Source organism: Hemiscyllium ocellatum, chromosome 17 (assembly GCF_020745735.1).
Source record: "Hemiscyllium ocellatum isolate sHemOce1 chromosome 17, sHemOce1.pat.X.cur, whole genome shotgun sequence".
In the NCBI taxonomy this organism is placed as follows: Eukaryota; Metazoa; Chordata; class Chondrichthyes; order Orectolobiformes; family Hemiscylliidae; genus Hemiscyllium; species Hemiscyllium ocellatum.
Window position 1 is genome coordinate 3301499 of NC_083417.1, and position 19352 is coordinate 3320850.

Sequence of the window (19352 nt, forward strand, 5' to 3'; positions counted from 1 at the left end):
GCTGAAGAATTGTTTAAAAATTAGAACCAGATCTTTGAGGCATATAATTAGGAAACACTTCTACAAAGGGTCAAAGTAATTTGGAAATTTCTTTCACAAACACCAACAGACGCCAGATCAATTATTAAGTTTGAATCTGTGACCATTAGATATTTGTTATTTGTAGGCATTGAGCAATATGGGAAAGAATATATGGAATATATCACAGATTGGCTATTATCTTATGGAAAGGCAAAGAGGTTCAGAGGATGAAGCAGAATCCTTCAATTCCTATTCCCTTAAATTATCGATATTAAAATCTATCAAACCTCACCTCTTTCAAGCAGGTCGCATCAAGAAAAGTACACTTGCTGTGAAAATATCCTGCAGTAATACATTTTGGCCTTTCAAATCTGGGTCACACGTAGAGTGCATTTTAAGCCACATATCACTATTCTGAAGTGAATTAAATAAAGACTACTTTCCATCCAAACTGATCCTCAAGGTTACCTGAAGCATAATATATTTGATGAGGTACTTTTAAACGGCAGCCACTGACTGGCAGAATAGTGGAGAAGTGAAAGCCTGTTTTTTTTATTTAATGACATTAAGAACTAGCTGTTTTACAGCATCTTTAAAAAGATAAGACATCCCAAGTCACTTCAAAGGAATATTATTTTACCAAAAATTGACAAACACAAAAGCTTTGGCAGATACTAAGAGTTGTTTTGCATGATATGTATTAATGGCCAAGGTTCAGGGCACAATTTAAAAATGTTCATGTGCCAAAACTTGGAATTATAGCCAACAGTGAGAACGGGGACTTAAAGACAGCAATGCATGGACGTGAGGCCAATCAAATGTAATACAGAGAAGAGAAAAGTGATGTTTTTGGATCTAAGACTGAAATAACATAAAGGCTTAAGTTTAAAAGAGGATGAGGAGTAAACACATGTGCATAAATCAAGGAAGGTAGCAGGGAAGGCTGGGAAAGTGGTTTTTAAAAGCCACGCACAATCTTGGTCTTTACAGGTAGAGAAAGGGTACGAAGAAAAGACTTTGAGGTTAATGCAATAAAATCGTTCAGCCTCAACGATAGTGCCCAATTCTCAGATGCACTTAAAAGATTCATGTTGAAGTCTTCAGACTTTGGCTTATAGAGACAGACTGGTGAAGCTGTGCTCTTTAGAGACGGTTAAGGGGAGATTTGATATAGATGATCAAAATCATGAGGGTCTAGTGATTAAAATCTGATTGAAGATTTGTAGCTCGGGTATCCGTTGTTGTGGTTCTGCTCGCCGAGCTGGAAGTTTTTGCTGCAAACGTTTCGTTTCCTGGCTAGGGAACATCATCAGTGCTATTGGAGCCTCGTGTGAAGCGCTGCTTTGATGTTTCTTCCGGTATTTATATTGGTTTGTTCTTGTTGAATTTGTTGAATTTCCCAGTCAAATCATGTTGAATTTGACTGGGAAAACACCACTATCATAGGACAAGCCAGACAGAGAACAGCCAGAGAATTCCTAGAAGCATGGCATTCATCCCCAAACTCCATCAACAAACACATTGACCTGGACACCATATACAAACCACTACAGCTGAAACTGACACCCGGAAACGGCAAGAACGTCCATCAACAGACACATCGACCTGGACCCCACATACAAATCACTGCAGCTAAAACTGACACCCGGAAGCGGCAAGAACAAACCAATATAAATACCGGAAGAAACATCAAAGCAGCGCTTCACACGAGGCTCCAACAGCACTGATGATGTTCCCTAGCCAGGGAACGAAACGTTTGCAGCAAAAACTTCCAGCTCGGCGAGCAGAACCACAACAGGGTGTAGTGAGTTTTGAGAAGATTTGTAGCTCAGGTTGAGGATCTGGATCTCTGAACTGAAAACGAGCCTTCCGGCTCAGTGAGCAAACCTACATCCAGAATCATGAGGGTCTACACAAAGTAGATAGCATAAAGTGCCACTCTGTCATCAACATGTGCTTTGCCCAGTGAGGGAGAGCTTGATGGGGAGTTCAGAAAGAGCTCTCCTGAAATGTTGAAGATCCCAGCAGGTCAGACGGCATCCATGGAGAGAGAGCGCAAGCTAACACTGAGTCTAGGTGACTCTTCATCAGAACTGAAGTGTGGAGAGGACAGTATTTATGCTGTAGCTTGGGAAGGGGGAGAGGTAGTGTAGGGTACCAGTGAAGAACAGATGTTGATACTTCAGATTAAGTGATTGGAATATGAGAATGGCAGAACAATAGCGTGTCTCCTGCCTGACTTGAAAATGCAAGGCAGACATGATAAACTAAAAAAAAATGAAGAAATGTTCACAATTTAAACGTGTTGAACTCAATTTAAGTCCAGAAGCCTGTAGAATGCCTAGTCTGAAGATGGGCTTTGTTTCTCTAGTTTGCACTGTGTTTCACTTGAACACTGCAGCATACTGAGGTCAGACATGTGGACGTGTGAGCAGAATGCGATGTTAAAATTACCAGCTATGGAAGGGTTGGGGTCCTGCTTTAAACTCGGCACTTCACCATGCAATTGGCAAACTGTTATCAGAAAGACAATCTTCCACCATAACTCTCTTAAGTTTCTGTACTTAATATTGAGTTCAACGCCTTCACATTGCGAGCATTTCTTCCTTTTCTTTCAGTTTGTTATCATGTCCTCCATTCCTGATGAAGGGCTTATGCAATTTCCTGTTGCTTGGATGCTGCCTGACCTGCTGCGCTTTAACCAGCAACACATTTTCAGCTCCATTCCCCCCATCCCACTTGTTGTGACAAGTCTTGCAGGAGACACACTATTGTTCTATCATTCTCACATTCCGATCACTTAATTTGAAATATCAACATCTTTTCTCCCACGACCTCTAGCTCCTGCCCCCACTCCCAAACTATTGCATAAATGCTGTCCTCTCCACACTTGACTGATAAAGAATCGTCTAAACTCAAAACGTTTGCTTTCTCCCTCTCCATGGATGCTGTCTGACCTGCTGTGATCTCCAGCATTTGTTGCTTTCAGTACAGATTTCAGCATCTGCAGTAATTTGTTCCTACATTTAGAACGAGCTTTACTCTTTATCATCTCCCTCCTGGGACTGTTAGAGGAGGACAGTGGAAAGGGAGCTTTGTCGCCTCCTTTATCATCTTACCTCTTCGTTAGGTCTGCCATCTCAAAACCAGCTGACATGTAATTGTGGGATTTGATGCAACTCGTCTAGCAACATAGGGTGATGGACAGAAAGGAGGGGCAGAGTGGAAGACTGTCTTTATGATCACAAGCACTTTGCCAATTACATGGTAACTGCTCTCAATAATCTCCCTGAAAGAATCACCTCTGTTGCAGAGAAGTAAAATGAACACAGACACAACCCCACTTTCTACCCCTCTGAGTTTAATGCCTCCCCCAAGCATGGAGCCCTTTCTTTCTCCCCCCCCAACCCCTGTGTTAATGCAACTTAACAGAGCATACTGTAGCTGCCAGGAACTGGGGGAGAAAAAAAATTACCAATACCTTTACAGCAATATAACATTAAGGACAACTTAATAACAAAAACATTAATAGCTTTGGGTTTTTTTGTTGAATTTCGCCACTGCAGCAGCAGTCAATTTGCCTTGGAGCCACTAACAAATTCTGCACACATGCTGTGTACGGCCAGGACCAGTCAGCATACAGAGGATTAATCCAGGTTACTGGCTCGTTGCCCTCAGGCCCAACTCTCAGACACTGTTTTGGCTGTAGGAGAGGTTAAAGGTTCAAATGCAAATTATGTCCAGACTGTGTTTCTTTGACAGAAACAGTGCAACTGCAGCAGGTTACCATTGTTTTAATTTCTTAATTTAAGAAAATAAACATTCCAATTATTAAAAAATCTACAGTGGCACATTCACTGCCATTCATCTTCAATGTAAAAATACATCAAAAACTGAAACAGCAATTAAAGAGAGAAGCTTTAAAAAATCCAGCGAAAGAAGCTACCCTTGTGACAGATTAATTACCAAACTTAAAGATTTATTGATATATCAGTCAAAGCCTGGAGCACATTTCCCCAATTGAGTACATTAATATATCAAGAAAGCTTCTTCAGATTAGTTTATACCTTGCATGAACTTGTTCTGATTGAACATTTGTTGAGCAAGTTCACTGGATGCTGCCCTCTTGTGTGCAACTGTAACACTTTCCTCCCAGCTTTGGGTTTTAAATGAAAAATCAGCCTCCTACCTAAAAGAGCCACTTGCAGGGTCACTGAGCTTGTTTTTCTGATTGGCAGAGACCTGGAGCAACGATCCTGCAAGACCTTTGCTTCCTTGGTGTAGTGATGTCTTCCCCACTAAGGAATGAAATCAAGATTTGTGTTGATTCAGCACCATATCACATCATTCTCACCTCACAAAGATCTTCAAGCCAGGGAGTACAGTGGAACTGATCAGCTATCATGAAAGCAAAAATTAGTTGCGCACAGCTTCACCTGAACAGCTACAATACACCCAGTTTTTCTCAGACCAAAGGTAACTGCAGGGCCACATATGGAATATTGGCTGGGCGAAGGGTGGCAACGAAATGGGAGAATGCTGACAGTTGTCGTGGTTCAGAATAGTTGGGGGTTGGGGCGTGGTGTACACGGCAATATCGACTACTGGGGTCTATTGGCTATGGTAGGGTGGGTCAGAGTTGCCAGGTGTACACTGTTGGAGTGAGGAAAATGAGAGAGACTGTTCATATGATACTGGAAGACAACTGCTCTTCTACAAATTGTGCCACAGAACATTTAAAGTCAGTCTAACTCTATGTACACAACAGATGGTTCAAAAACATTGATAATCAACCACTTCTATAACATCGTAATGAAACATCCAGCTTGACTTGGTGCTGATTTGAGATTGACCCACAGCCCCCTCACATCATGACAAAAACACCAACTGATGGTTTAGATCCAGACAGGAAGAGTGACACAAACAATATAATGCACAGATATCTTTGTGGCAACCTTAAATACAGGTGAGGTGCCAGAGGACTGGAGGGTTGCTCATGTACAAGGAGGGTAGTAGGGATATTCCGAGTAACTACAGACCAGTGAGCCTGACGTCGGTGGTGGGGAAGTTGCTGGAGAAGGTACTGAGGGATAGGATCTATTTATATTTAGAAAAGAATGAGCTTATCAGTGACAGGCAACATGGTTTTGTGTGGGAGAGATCATGCCTTACCAACTTAATAGAGTTCTTCGAGGAAGTGACCAAGTTGATCAATGAAGGAAGGGCTGTTGATGTCACATACATGAACTTTAGTAAGGCATTTGATAAGGTTCCCTACGGTAAACTAATAGAGAAAGTGAAGTCACATGGTGTGCAGGGTGTTCTAGCTAGGTGGATAAAGAACTGGTTGAACAGCAGGAGACAGACAGTAGTAGTTGAAGGGAGTTTCTCGAAATGGAGAAAGGTGACCAGTGGTGTTCCACAGGGGTCAGTGTTGGGGTCACTGTTGTTTGTAATATACATAAATGATCTGGAAGAGGGCACTGTTGGTATGATCAGCAAGTTTGCAGATGACACGAAGATTGGAGTAGCAGAAAGCATAAGGGCCTGTCAGAAAATACAGGAGGATATAGATAGACTGGAGAGTTGGGCAGAAAAGTAGCAGATGGATTTCAATCCAGACAAATGTGAGGTGATGCATTTAGGCAAGTCTAATTATACAGCAAATTATACAATGAATGGAAGAGCCTTGGGAAAAGTTGATGGGCAGAGAGATCTGGGAGTGCAGGTCCATTGTACCCTGAAGGTTGCTGCACAGGTGGATAGATTGGTCAAGGAGGCATATAGTATGCTTGCCTTCATTGGACGGGGTATTGAGTATAAGAGCTGGCAAGTCATGTTAACATTGTATAAAACATCGGTTCGGCCGCATTTAGAATACTGTGTACAGTTCTGGTCGCTACATTACCAAAAGGATGTGGATGTTTTGGAGAGGGTGTAGAGAAGGTTGCCTGGTATGGAAGGTGCTCGCTATGAAGAGAGGTTGAGTAGGTTAGGTTTATTTTCATTACAAAAAAGGAGACTGAGAGGGGACCTGATTGAGGTTTATAAAATCATGAAGGGTATAGACAGAGTGGATAGAGACAAGCTTTTTCCCAGGGTGAAGGATTCAATAACGAGAGGTCACGCTTTCAAGGTGAGATGTGGAAAGTTTAAGGGAGATACACGCGGCAAGTACTTCACACAAAGGGTGGTGGACGTCTGGAACGCGTTGCCAACAGAGGTGGTAGAGGCAGGCATGGTAGATTCATTTAAGATTTGTCTGAATAAAAGCATGACTAAGTGGGGAGCAGAGGGACACAGATGCTTGGCAACTGACCGACAGGTTTGGACAGTACATTTGGATCGGCTCAGGCATGGAGGGCTGAAGGGCCTGTTCCTGTGCTGTAAATTTTCTTTGTTCTTTGTGCCCCTCATTGTTTCAGGTATGACACTTAGCATCATACAGCACAGAAACAGACCATTCAAGTCCAATACATCAGTGCCAAGCAGACATCTCACTCTGAGCTAGTCCCATTTGCAGCATTTGGCCCATATCCCTCTAAACCCTTCCTATTCATATACCAACTCTTTGCCTTTTCAATGTTGTAATTGTACCCGCCTCCACCACTTCCTCTGGCAGCTCATTCCATACATCCATCATCATCTGCGTGGAAAAAGTTGTCCTGCAGTTCCTTTTAAATCTTTCCCCTCTCACCTTAAACCTATGCTCTCTAGTTCTGGATTCCCCCAACCTAGGAAACAAATCTTGGCAATTCACCCTATCCATGCCCCTCGATTTTATAAACCTCTGTAAGGTCACCTCTCAGTCTTTGATTCCCCAGGGAAAAATGTCCCATCCTATTCAGCATCTCCCCATAACTCTAACCCTCCAGTCCTGGCAATATCCTTATAAATCTTTTCTGCACCCTGTCAAGCTTAACATCTTTCCTGTTGCAGGGAGACCAGAATTGTATAAATGTACCATATATAGCTACAACATGACATCCCAACTCCTAGACTCAATGTCCTGATCAATGAAGGTGAGCATGCCAAACACCTTCGTCACCACACTGTCTACCTGCAACTCCACTTTTACGGAACTATGCACCTGCACACCATGTCTCTTTGACCATCAATACTCCCCGGGACCCTACCATTAATTGTATAAATCCTGCCCTACTCCTGTTCAACCCAAAACGTTAGCTCTAATTTCTCTCCACAGATGCTGCCACACCTGCTGAACTTTTCAGTAGTTTCTGTTTTTATTTCTGATTTACAGCAGCTGCAGTTCTTTCGCATTTTAAGTCTGCCATGGTTGGTGATACCAAAAAGCAACACCTCACATTCATCTAGACCACTGTCTCCCCTTGTCCTATTCTGACAGTCCGTTTCCACACGAATCCCTCTGTGCACACCCACCACATTAAACTTGGCCTCCAACTGTCCTCCTTGACTCGACATTGCAACTTACTAATGTTTACACTACTCCTCCATGCTTCCCAAGATGGCCATTGACATGGTCACTGCCAATAAGCTCCTCTGGCCCCCCAAAAACCAATCATCTGTCTGATGCTGTCCACATACCTCCTTAATACTTTGATCACCCCACGTCACCGTCCTTGTCCCCACCTCAACACATCACATCACTCTGCTGCAGCTCCTGTCTTGATTCTCCAACATCCTTACACTCCCCCATTAACTTCTTCATGTTAGTTTTCTTGCTTGTCATCCACCTTTGCTTGTCAAAGAATGGGTTTCCAAGCATGACTGGAACATCTCTCTCACTGTCTAATCTTACCTTCCTGCAATATCAAGCTGTAAGGGATCACAAGGATGTAAACCTGCAGACTTAAACTTTACACTAGAAACAGGTGGTTCCTCAGAAATTATGAACTGTTATGAAGTCAGGAACCAAGACTATTTCATTATCTGAAATTATTTCTTTTTTAGTTCCATCACAGGCCTTTAAACGGATTTTAAAAATCTTCCAGAAATGACGACAATAGTTTCTTGCCCCAGTCAGCTTGCATGCAGCTCTCAGGTTATTTCTCAGATTCTGAAGACTATGACCAGTGATGGATTTAAAGATTCTAAAAGGGGAATATACCCTGATACATAGATTACTGACTGTCCCAAGTTACCTCTAACATGTTTTTGAATACATATCGAATGCATTATAAGCACAACACCTACAACCCAGGGGTTTTATAACATTGACTGACAGATTTGTCTAATTGGCACGACTTGGAATCTCTGCAGAACCTGCAAGGATGAATTTGAAGTCCGCAGTTGGCCTAATAGCTGTGGCACAAACATTTCTACCGTGCTTACCATTTTCCCCAAGTCAGACACTACACAGTGAATTCACAGGCCACTACAGCTGTGCTAGGGGAATAAATGGAACAAACACCCTAAGCACATTTTTCCTGCTCTCGTCACACGGTTCAGTCCCACCATCTGCCTTTACAGTCTTTCTACAAATTATGGCTACATAGCATTTTAACACAGAAACAGGTCTTTTAACCCAAAAGATCAATGCAAGTCTTTGAGGATGTGACTAGAAACGTTGATGAGGGTCGAGCTATGGATGTGGTGTATATGGACTTCAGCAAGGCATTTGATAAGATTCCCCATGGTAGGCTCATTAAGAAGTCAGGAGGAATGGGATACTGGGAAATTTAGCTGCCTGGATACAGAATTGACTGGTCGGCAGAAGACAGCAAGTGGTAGTGGAAGGAAAGTTTTCTGCCTGGAAGTCTGTGGTGAGTGGTGTTCCACAGGGCTCTGTTCTTGGGCCTCTACTCTATGTAATTTTTATGAATGACTTGGATGAGGGGATTGAAGGATGAGTCAGCAAGTTTGCAGACGACACAAAGGTTGGAGGTGTCGTTGACAGTATACAGGGCTGTTGTAGGCTGCAGCGGGACATTGACAGGATGCAGAGATGGGCGTAGAGGTGGCAGATGGAGTTAAACCTGGATAAATGCGAGGTGATGCATTTTGGAAGGTCAAACTTGAAATTTGAATACAGGATTAATGACAAGATTCTTGGCAGTGTGGAGGAACAGCGGGATCTTGGTGTGCAGGTACATAGATCCCTTAAAATGGCCACCCAAGTGGACAGGGTTGTTAAGAAAGCATATGGTGTTTTGCCTTTCATTAACACGGGGATTGAGTTGAAGAGTCCTGAGATCTTGTTGCAGCTCTATAAAACTTTGGTTAGACCGCACTTGTAATACTGTGTCCAGTTCTGGCCGCCCTATTATAGGAAAGATGTGGATGCTTTGGAGAGGGTTCAGAGGAGGTTTACCAGGATGCTGCCTGGACAGGAGGGTTTATCTTATGAAGAGAGGTTGACTGAGCTCAGACGTTTTTCATTGGAGAAAAGGAGGAGGAGAGGGGACCTAATTGAGGTATACAAGATAATGAGAGGCATAGATAGAGTCGATAGCCAGAGACTATTTCCCAGGGCAGAAATGGCTAACATGAGGGGTCATAGTTTTAAGCTGGTTGGAGGAAAGTATAGAGGGGATGTCAGAGGCGGGTTCTTTACACAGATAGTTGAGAGAGCATGGAATGCGTTGCCAGCAGCAGTTGTGGAAGCGAGGTCACTGGGGACATTTAAGAGACTGCTGGGCATGCATATGGTCACAGAAATTTGAGGGTGCATTCATGAGGATCAGTGGTCGGCACAACACCGTGGGCTGAAGGGCCTGTTCTGTGCTGGACTGCTCTATGTTCTAAGTCCACATATGTCCCCTCCCAACTGAAGACATCTAATCCTATCAACATATCCTGTTATTTTTTCTCTCCCTGTTGTATTTCGATCGAGTTTCCTTAAATACTTTAATACTTTTCATCATGGCAGCATGTTCCACATCCTCACAACTCTCTGAATGAAGACATCTCTCTTGAACTCCTTAATAAATTTGACTGACTTTGACCCCTATTTCAGGTTTCCCCAACAAGTCAAATATCTTGTCTCAAGCTAATGAAATCCTTTTAGTGCATTAAAAATTAATCCACTGTCTTACAAATGACATGAATCAGTTCTAAAGTGTCATTATCAGACTGTGCTGTGTTAATTGATCACCTTTGTGATAGCAGAAGAGATATTGCAGTTGGGTTGAGCACCCCTGGCTACAGAAGAGTAATCATACAGGGTTTCTGCTCTTGAATCACTCTCTCCAATTGCACTTTGAAGTGTAGATACTGATCTGGATCAATTCATGATAAAATTCAGCAGTAAGCCACCTACTGAGCTGGAGTCAACACTGACTGTCCAAACAAAGACAATAAGAGTGATACAATTAATCACCTGTAAAGACTTATCTTCCTGACCCCACATGAGCAGCTCTGAATTCCCCCAGGATTTAACTTTAGCTCCTTCCTATTTAGGAACAAAAGTACACTATTCAATTCACTGAACTGGCCAACACCAGTCAACATGACCATGACCAATTCTCTGACACCACGATGCTCTCTACTCCTTTAGCTTCTAGAAATCCATTTTTTTTTCCATCTTACCTATAATTAACTTTGCTTCCATGGTCTTCTGTAGTAGAGAATTCCACAGGTTCACCACCCTCTAAGCAAACATACATTTCAGTCTAAAATGGGTGACCAAGCATCCTGAGACCATGATCACCCAGGCTCACCCCAGCCAGGGTCAACATCATCCCTGCACCCACTTTGTCCAGCCCTGTCAGAATTTTATACATTCCAATTAAATTTCACTCATTCTTTTAAACTCCAGCAAATACAACCCAATTTCTCCTCACCCAATATATATCTACCATTCCTGAATAAGTCTGGTGAACCTTCACTGTGGCAAGTGCATCTTTTCTTAGTAAAGGTGACCAGAGCTGCACACCAATACCCAGATGTGGTCTCAAGGCCCTGTACAGGTGTAGGAAAACTTCCTGGCTTCCATACTCAAACTCTCTGGCAATGAAAGCCAACATATCATTTGCTTCCTCATCACTTGCTGCACTTACATGCATGCTCTAAATGACTAGTGTGCAGCCTCATCTCTTTGCACATCAGCCTTCCACAATTTATCACCACTTAACTAATACTCTGCCATTCTGCTGTTTTTACCAAAGTGAACCACTTCACATTTATCCACACTGTATTGCATCCATCACTACTTACCCTCTCACAACTTGTCTACATTTCCTAATTTCACATCAACATACTAACCTTGGTGATATCCTTTGAAAAATACAGCATATGCATGCCAATGATGATCATTTCTACCCTAACACCTCCTCTTTTGATCTTAGCGCTCTCTAAATCATCAGGCTGCTTATTTCACATCCATCAGTACGTGAAAAAATTTCATCTGATTAAATGTTGAGAATACCAAAGTCAGAAAGCTTGCAGATCTGGCATAAAACTCCATTCCCCTTTCCGAAATACTCAGAAGTTGATTCAAGTTGTAATCAATCTTGGTGCCCTACGTGACCTTGAAATCAACTTCGCATTTTCGTACAATTACTAAGACCACCTATTCCCATCAAAGCTGGATCTGGTTCTGCCAATGACTTAATTGAAGTGGATGAAATGTTAGGGCTCACATGATCGCTAGACTTAGATTCACTATGTTACGCGAACATAAAGTCATAGAGATGCACCGCATGGAAACAGACCCTTCGGTCCAACCCATCCATGCCGACCAGATATCCCAACCCCCAATCTAGTCCCACCTGCCAGCACCCAACCCATATCCCTCTAAATTCTTCCTTTTCAAATACCCATCCAAATGCCTTTTAAATGTTGCAATTGTACCATCCTCCACCATTTCCTCTGGCAGCTCGTTCCATACACGTACCACCCTCTGCATGAAAATGCTGCCCCTTAGGTCTCTTTTGTATCTTTCCCCTCTCACCTTAAACCTATGCCCTCTAGTTCTGGACTCCCCGACCCCAGGGAAAAGACTTTGTCTACTTATCCTAACCATGCCCCTCAATTTTGTAACCTCTATAAGTCACCCCTCAGCCTCTGAGGCTCCAGGGAAAACAGCCCCAGCCTGTTCAGCCTCTCCCTATAGCTCAAATCCTCCAACCCTGGCAACATCCTTATAAATCTTTTCTGAACCTTTTCAAATTTCACAACATCCTTCCAATAGGAAGGAGACCAGAATTGCACACAATATTCCAACAGTGGCCTAACCAATGTCCTGTACAGCCACAACATGACCTCCCAACTCCTGTACTCAATACTCTGACCAATAAAAGGAAGCATACCAAATACCATCTTTACTATCCTATCGACTTGCAACTCCACTTTCAAGGAGTTATGAACCTGCACTCCAAGGTCCCTCTGTTCAGCAACACTCCCTCAGACCTTACCATTAAATGCATAAGTCCTGCTAAGATTTGCTTTGCCAAAATGCAGCAGCTCACATTTATCTAAATTAAACACCATCTGCTGCCACTCAGTCCATTGGCCCATTTGATCAATTGATGTAATCTGAGGTAGTCTTCTTCGCTGTCCTCCAATTTTGGTGTCATCTACAAACTTACTAACTATACCTCTTATGCACACATCCAAATCAATTATATAAATGACAAAAACTCTGAGATATATATCCTATTTCTTCTAAGTTTAGCTTCTAGTTTTTGAGTTAGTTACCAGTGGGTTTCGGTGTTTAAGTTAATGACAAACTTGGAATTATTTGTGTAGCCATGGTGTTTATCTTTGAAAACATTCAAGGCCTGTTTTTACAGTGAATGGGTTTGTTTGCACTACTAACTGTTACAGTTTGTACTTCTGTTAATTTCAGATTGTTTTGCCAGAAGTCCCGAGAAAATTAATAATGGCTCAGAAACAAAAACTGAATAAAATTAATGCAAGCAAAACATTGATAATGAGCAAATTACAGGAATGAAAGAATGACAAATCCCTGGGATCCAAAAGCTTCCATCCGAGGGTATTAGAGGAAGTAGGACGAGAAGTATGCCCTAACCATAATATTTCAGCATTCCTCAGACATTGATCATCACTTCACTTTTTAAGCAGATGAAAGACAAAAACCAGGGAATTACAGACCAATTAACCTAACATATGTGGAAATTGATAGAGCCTTTTCAAGGATAAGATTTTTTTAAAATATTCGTTCACAGGATGTTGACATGACTGGCCAGGCCAGTATTTACTGGCTATAGGGTATTTGAGAGTCAACCACATTTCTGGAGCCACAAGTAGGCCAGCTGGGTAAGGATGGTACTTTTCCTTCCCTAAACGACATGAGTGAATCAGGTGGAATTCTCCAACAATTGGCAACAGTTTCATGGTCACTATTTGACTCTGAATCCCAGAATTTTTCTTAATCATTGAATTCAAGTTCCATCATCTGCCATAGCAGATTTAAACTCAGGTCACTAACACATTACTGGAGTCTCTGGATTAACAATCTAGTGATAATAACACAAGGCCATCACCTCCCATATCAGATTACTGAACACCTTCACAATTTTCAGTTAACTAGGGACAGCCAGCATAGATTCATGATAAGTAGAGCATACCGATAAACCTCACAATTTTTTTTGAAGAGGTGATGAACGTAGTGGAAAGTCTATGGATGTTATTTATATGGACTTCCAGAAGGCACATGGCAAAATCGCAAATAAGAGATTGTTAACTCAGGTAGAAGCCCATGGCATTGAGGGCAGTTTACTACATGGTTATGGAATTGTTTGAGTGACAGACAACAGAAGTAGGGAGCATTGGGTAGGTACTCAAATTGGCACGATGCAACCAGTAGTGTCCCGTGAGGATCTGTGTTAATGCCTCAATTATTCACATTACTCATTAATGAATTGGATAATGGAATAGAAAATCAGATATCAAAATTTGCCGATAATTCAAAGTTTATGCAGCGCTGTGGACAGCAGATGATAGCATAAATTACAAAGGGATAATATTGATAGACTAGACGAATGGGCGAAGTTGTGGCAGATGGAATTCAATGTAGGCAAGTGTGAGGTGATCCATTTTGTAATGAAAAAGTATAGATTAGGTTTTTTTTGATGGTATAAAGTTAAATAGAGTAGTTCAGGTTCATAGATCTTTAAAATGTCACAATCAGGTGCAGAAAGTAATCAAGAAAGCTAATGGAATGCTGATCTTTGTGTCAAGAGGACTGGAGTGTAAAAATGGAGAAGTTATGCTGCAGTTATACAAAACCTCCACATGGAGTGCTGTGAGCAGGTCTGAACATCACACCTTGAGGAGGATATTTTGGCCTTGGAGAGAGTACAATGTAAGGTTTACAAGAATGATACATGAAATTTCAGGGGTTAAGGTATAGAGTCATAGGTGATCGAATTGAATTCTTCAATATATTAACAGGAAAGACAGGGGAGAGAAAAATAAACTATTTCTACTGATTGGGGATTCTAGAAACAGGGACCATAGTTTGAGAATTAAGGACAGACCGTTCAGAAGAGATGTTATGAAGCACTTCAACACACACAGGATGACAGATGTTTGACTTTTCTTCCACAAATAACAGTGGATGACAGATTAGTTGTTAATTTTAAATTTGATATATACTTTTTTGCTGTTAAGCAAAGGTGTTAAGGAACATGGGCCAAAGAAATATTTAAGGAGTTAGGCCACAGATAGCCATGATCTCATTAAGGGGTATAACAGGCTCGATGGGCTGATTGCCTCCTCCTGTTCTTATTTTCCTACGTTTCCAATGCCATGTTAATCCAGCACTGTAAATGATGTTGCTTCAAGGTTCAAGAGAACCTTTTGAAACTTGGTTTTACTCAGTTTATTGCAAGCTTAAAGGAACCAGCAATAACTTGAGAGGGAGACGTGTGTTTTCTGTTTTAGTTCAAGTTTAAGGCAGTCCTGTGAAGTCTTGGAATTGGATGGCTACATAGGAGTGATCTTGAGAGGAGAAGAACATATAGCAAATTTGGTTACCTTTGAGTGAAGAGTTCGTGATAGCCCCAGATCAGAAATGTTGAAATTAAAACCTTTACAGGATTACTTAAAGGGGGTAGAGTGAAGCTTGGGTGTGAGGTAGATCCAGGAAGAAGCCATCACAGTCCAGTCTAAAAGCTTAAGTCTCAAATGACTTAAAACCTACCAAGATGCCAGATACAATACTCATACCCGAGTGTTCGTATGAGCATTGTTTAGTGTATTCTACCAGTGGTGTTTTTGAGTAGTATATAAAAGCTGTTTTATTTCTTTTCAATTTATAAAGGACGTTCTGCAAGTTTAAAAATCTCTGAAGTTCTACTAAAACCTAATCAACCAAACTAATTTCTTTTATTAACAAACTTCTGCTTCATTGTTAAAGCAAAATTTGCAGCATTGCAACATTTTGTTTCAGCAAGAGACTACTTTATTAAGACTAAAAACAAACAAAGACTGTTCTATCAAGCCAAGTTCCTGTTTGGGATCTGATTCGTGTAGTAATAACATCTGCTAGAAGTATTACATGCAGAAAAACTCAAAAAAAATCCAGAACATAAAAGTTTATTTGTAGGATGACCAATTTCAATGGGGTAAAAAAAAGATCTGGTGCTGGTTAACTGAAACAAAAAAAATTAGCAGGCAAAAGTTCAATTGTGGCTGAAAATGTGTTGCTGGTTAGAGCGCAGCAGGTCAGGCAGCTTCCAGGGAACAGGAAATTCGACGTTTCGGGCATAAGCCCTTCATCAGGAATGAGGAAAATGTGTCCAGCAGGCTAAGATAAAAGGTAGGGAGGAGGAACTTGGGGGAGGGGCGATGGAGATGTGATAAGTGGAAGGAGGTCAAGGTGAGGGTGATAGGCTGGAGTGGGGTGGGGGCGGAGAGGTCCGGAAGATGATTGCAGGTTAAGAGGGCGGTGCTGAGTTCGAGGGAATCGACTGAGACAAGGTGGGGGGAGGGGAAATGAGGAAACTGGAGAAATCTGAGTTCATCCTATAAATAGATCGAGGGCGGGTAAGAGGCCAGCACGGGGTGTCCAGGAGGATGGGGTGTCTATAAATAGATCGAGGGCGGGTAAGAGGCCAGCATGGGGTGTCCAGGTGGATGTTCAATTGTACAATGGGTTGCCTTGGAAAGGTGAGAGAGATTGGGCATAGTCAAGGTTAATTCAAACAAAGGGAAAACTAGGGAAATCAAAGCCAGAGCACTCTGAATGACAACAGCTATACAGTAAGATGAACAGGAAAAGGTCCATTTGACACGTCATACAATGTTGATAATACAAGGGAGAACAGGGATGAAAGGGAAGAGGGACAGTGAGAAAGGAAAAGATGGTGCAAAGAGAGGAGAGTAGAAACTGGGAACTAATAAAGGGGAATTCCACAGTTGAATATATCTATCAAAATAATCAAGTTAGTTAGACAAGGGGTGAGGCAAACAGGGATCCAAAAAAAGTGATTTTTTTTTAAAAAGATCACTGAATTCAAAACATGAACTTTGTTTCTCTCCCCACAGATACTGTCAGATCTGCTGAGTTGCTCCAGTAGTTGCTGCTTTTGTTTGTTCATTGCCAACAAATGCTATCAGACCTGTTGACTATTTCCAGATTGTCCATTATTTTAGCAATCAATGTTTTGCTTTGCTATGGAGATTGGTCATCAAACAGAGCTGAAATTGACAAAATGTTGGTGTGATGTTACCATTTATCAATTACAGGTTATTGCTCATCATACCTGGTGTGATAGATGGGGTAATAACCACCGGTAATCTCACTTGAGCTCCTAGACCAGATTGCCTTTTCATTGTCTGTATTGGGGGCTGTATGATCTGTTAAGAGAACAGGCGTAATGAGATTTTGTACACAAGAATATCATTCTTCACAATACTCTTGATCCTGAACATGCGAGGGCTTCACAGCCCATGTGCGTCTGTATTCCACTTGGTTACATAGCACACAATGTAAAAGTAGACCTTGCAGAGGTTTCTGCAGCCTTTTATATGCATACCGTCGTGGACCTTCATATCTGGCCTGACACAAGGGGACACTATTCTGGAGACTGAATGTTTCTCTTATACTTCTTAGGCATATAGCAATTCCAAGTGTGATGCACATCATCAGAAAAGCAAGCATCATCGTCACCACATAAAGCATGTTGAAGCTCTACATATCACAGTTAAAATGCATAGCTTTCCAGTGGAGCAAAGTTCTCCTCTTCCTCCCAATGTAAATTTCTGGGAAGCCTGCAGGGTAATATTCAGCCAAGAGCAAAGTTTCACATTTTCCTGTTGCAGAAAATTTAAACACCAGATTGATTCTCTCTGTGCTCATCATGAATCTAACAGCTCAACTTAGCACCCAGCAGATTTATGCACATCGTGTTGCCTGCCCACTCCACTGCCAGAGGATCCCTCACCTCTCTTGGCCTTCATGAAACAAGAGCATCCTGCCTCCCATGAAAACACCTCCCACCCCCACATCCATCCCCAAGAAACAGGAACAACTGCATCGCCCACAATCCCCTTCACCACTCTCCAGGGAAACAGGGATACTCAGCCACGCATGGCATTCACTACAGATTGAAGTCAAAAAGGTTTACTGCCCCCAGTCATTTTGGGAACTGTCTACATTGCAGAGCCTGGCAGCTCAAGGGATCAAGAGGAACAAACAAAACTGGAAGCATAAGATCACTGAAGTAGTTGAGTTAATGACTGCCATTCAAGCAGGACAATAAAGATGTTTGAGTTTATAGTAAATTGTTTCTGACTTGGTTTCAAATTCAAATGCTACACAAACTTCTTCTCAAAGCTTTCACATTGCAAGCAGACTTGAAAGTTTGCCACAAAAAGAACCACAGGCATTGCCAGGGGTACAACCTGATCCATTTATCACTTTCAAATTTACTCTTTAAGACAACAGGTTTCCCTTCAGAGACTCTCAATCAATTAAGCACCAAGATTTGAACGATGCCCTGCAACACTGCACTAAACCCAAGCTGAAGCACTGTGTTCAAAGTCATTTGCATAATTCGCACTTGAAATGAGAAAAAAACCCATAAAATTCAGCAGTGACTATAAGAATATTTACCATAGATTGGTAAATTCTACTTGGTCCCAAACGTCTGCCCATGAAAAACATGCATCAACTATTTAACAACTTCCTTGAAAAGAAGCCTGAGAATGATGTTATAAATGCTCGTCCCCATCAAGAACAAGAATCATGTCCTGTTCTGAAGAGATATACTAGACTTGATACATGAACTCGGTTTCTGTCTCCACAGATACTGCCAGATCTGCTGAGTTTTATCAGCATTCTCCGTTTTTATATCATTTCTTGTGCCTGGATTATACTCCATTGAGAGAGTTATTCAGAGTAATAGTGAAGAAAAAAGGAAATTCTCCTTTAATCCCATACACAGGATAGATGACATCCTGCTGAGTGAAGAACATTGATCCTTCTTTGAAAAAAACATAATCGAAAGTATGTTAATACACACCATTCCTACACACATACTCCACAGTTCAAGATAACACCTGAACATGCTTTGTTGCATTATCTAAATGTTTGACTGCATTTTAGACGAATGTCAAATTGGGATGATTTGAACATTTAGAAATACATTTTATATCCTTTCCTGCTTTTGAACCTTTATTCACCGGCTGTAAAACCAATTGGTTTCTTATTTCAAATTGCAGTACGTATGGCCCGGACTTTTCCTTGCTGTATTTCCTTACCTTCCACATATTTTGGCAGGTTTTACAAAGCAGTGAGTCTGAAAGTCTATATCCAAAGGTGGAGAAAATCTGCAGGAAATGTAAACGTGCCTTCATCCTTCCAGATACCGGTGAACCTCGAGTAGATTGCCAATGTTATGCACTTCTACTTTAATCTCAAGCAATTAGGTTTTACCTTTCAAAAACTTTCGTCCCACCTTACCAAACTATTCAAGACTCTCATATTCCATTGTTATCAGATACAAGGCACCTAAAGTCACCACGCACCAGATGTGTGCTGCGCCCTTGCTGAGCCAAGTTGATGTGTGCCTGTGTCACAATATTTGTTCCCGAGACTGTGTTATCAGTGATGGGTTGTTGTGTTCGTACAGATGATCCAGCCATAACTGTGCTGACAGTTCCTGTCGATGGCACAGTCGATGTGGCCTGGGCTGAGGCCACTCCTTGTGATTTCTGATTTTCTTGCAGGATGCACTGCTGATTCCGAACCAGGGACTGCCTCAAGGCTGGTAAACTTTTCTGCGTGAAAGAAACAGAAAGGCTATGTAAATGCTTCTTTTTACGCAAGATTATCATCAGTTCCTAAATCATTCACAAGAACTTTTGATATATGCAAAGAACATAGGCTCCACAAATATTCCATTTTCTCATATCTTCTGTTGATTTGAACAGGTGCTGAC

At 41.7% G+C, this 19352-nt stretch overlaps 1 protein-coding gene across 4 annotated transcripts in view; it reads right to left on the minus strand.

The window, feature by feature from the left end:
* Window positions 1-19352, minus strand: part of LOC132823623 (transcription initiation factor TFIID subunit 4-like) — a 339253-nt gene that overhangs the window by 250268 nt on the left and 69633 nt on the right. For all 4 annotated transcript variants that reach the window (XM_060837554.1, XM_060837553.1, XM_060837552.1 and 1 more), the window contains exons 8-10: window positions 18940-19191; window positions 16674-16767; window positions 4211-4319 (exon numbers count right to left, since the gene is read on the minus strand). In XM_060837554.1, the coding sequence (XP_060693537.1) occupies window positions 4211-4319; window positions 16674-16767; window positions 18940-19191 (455 nt within the window). The remainder of the gene's footprint in view (window positions 1-4210; window positions 4320-16673; window positions 16768-18939; window positions 19192-19352) is intronic.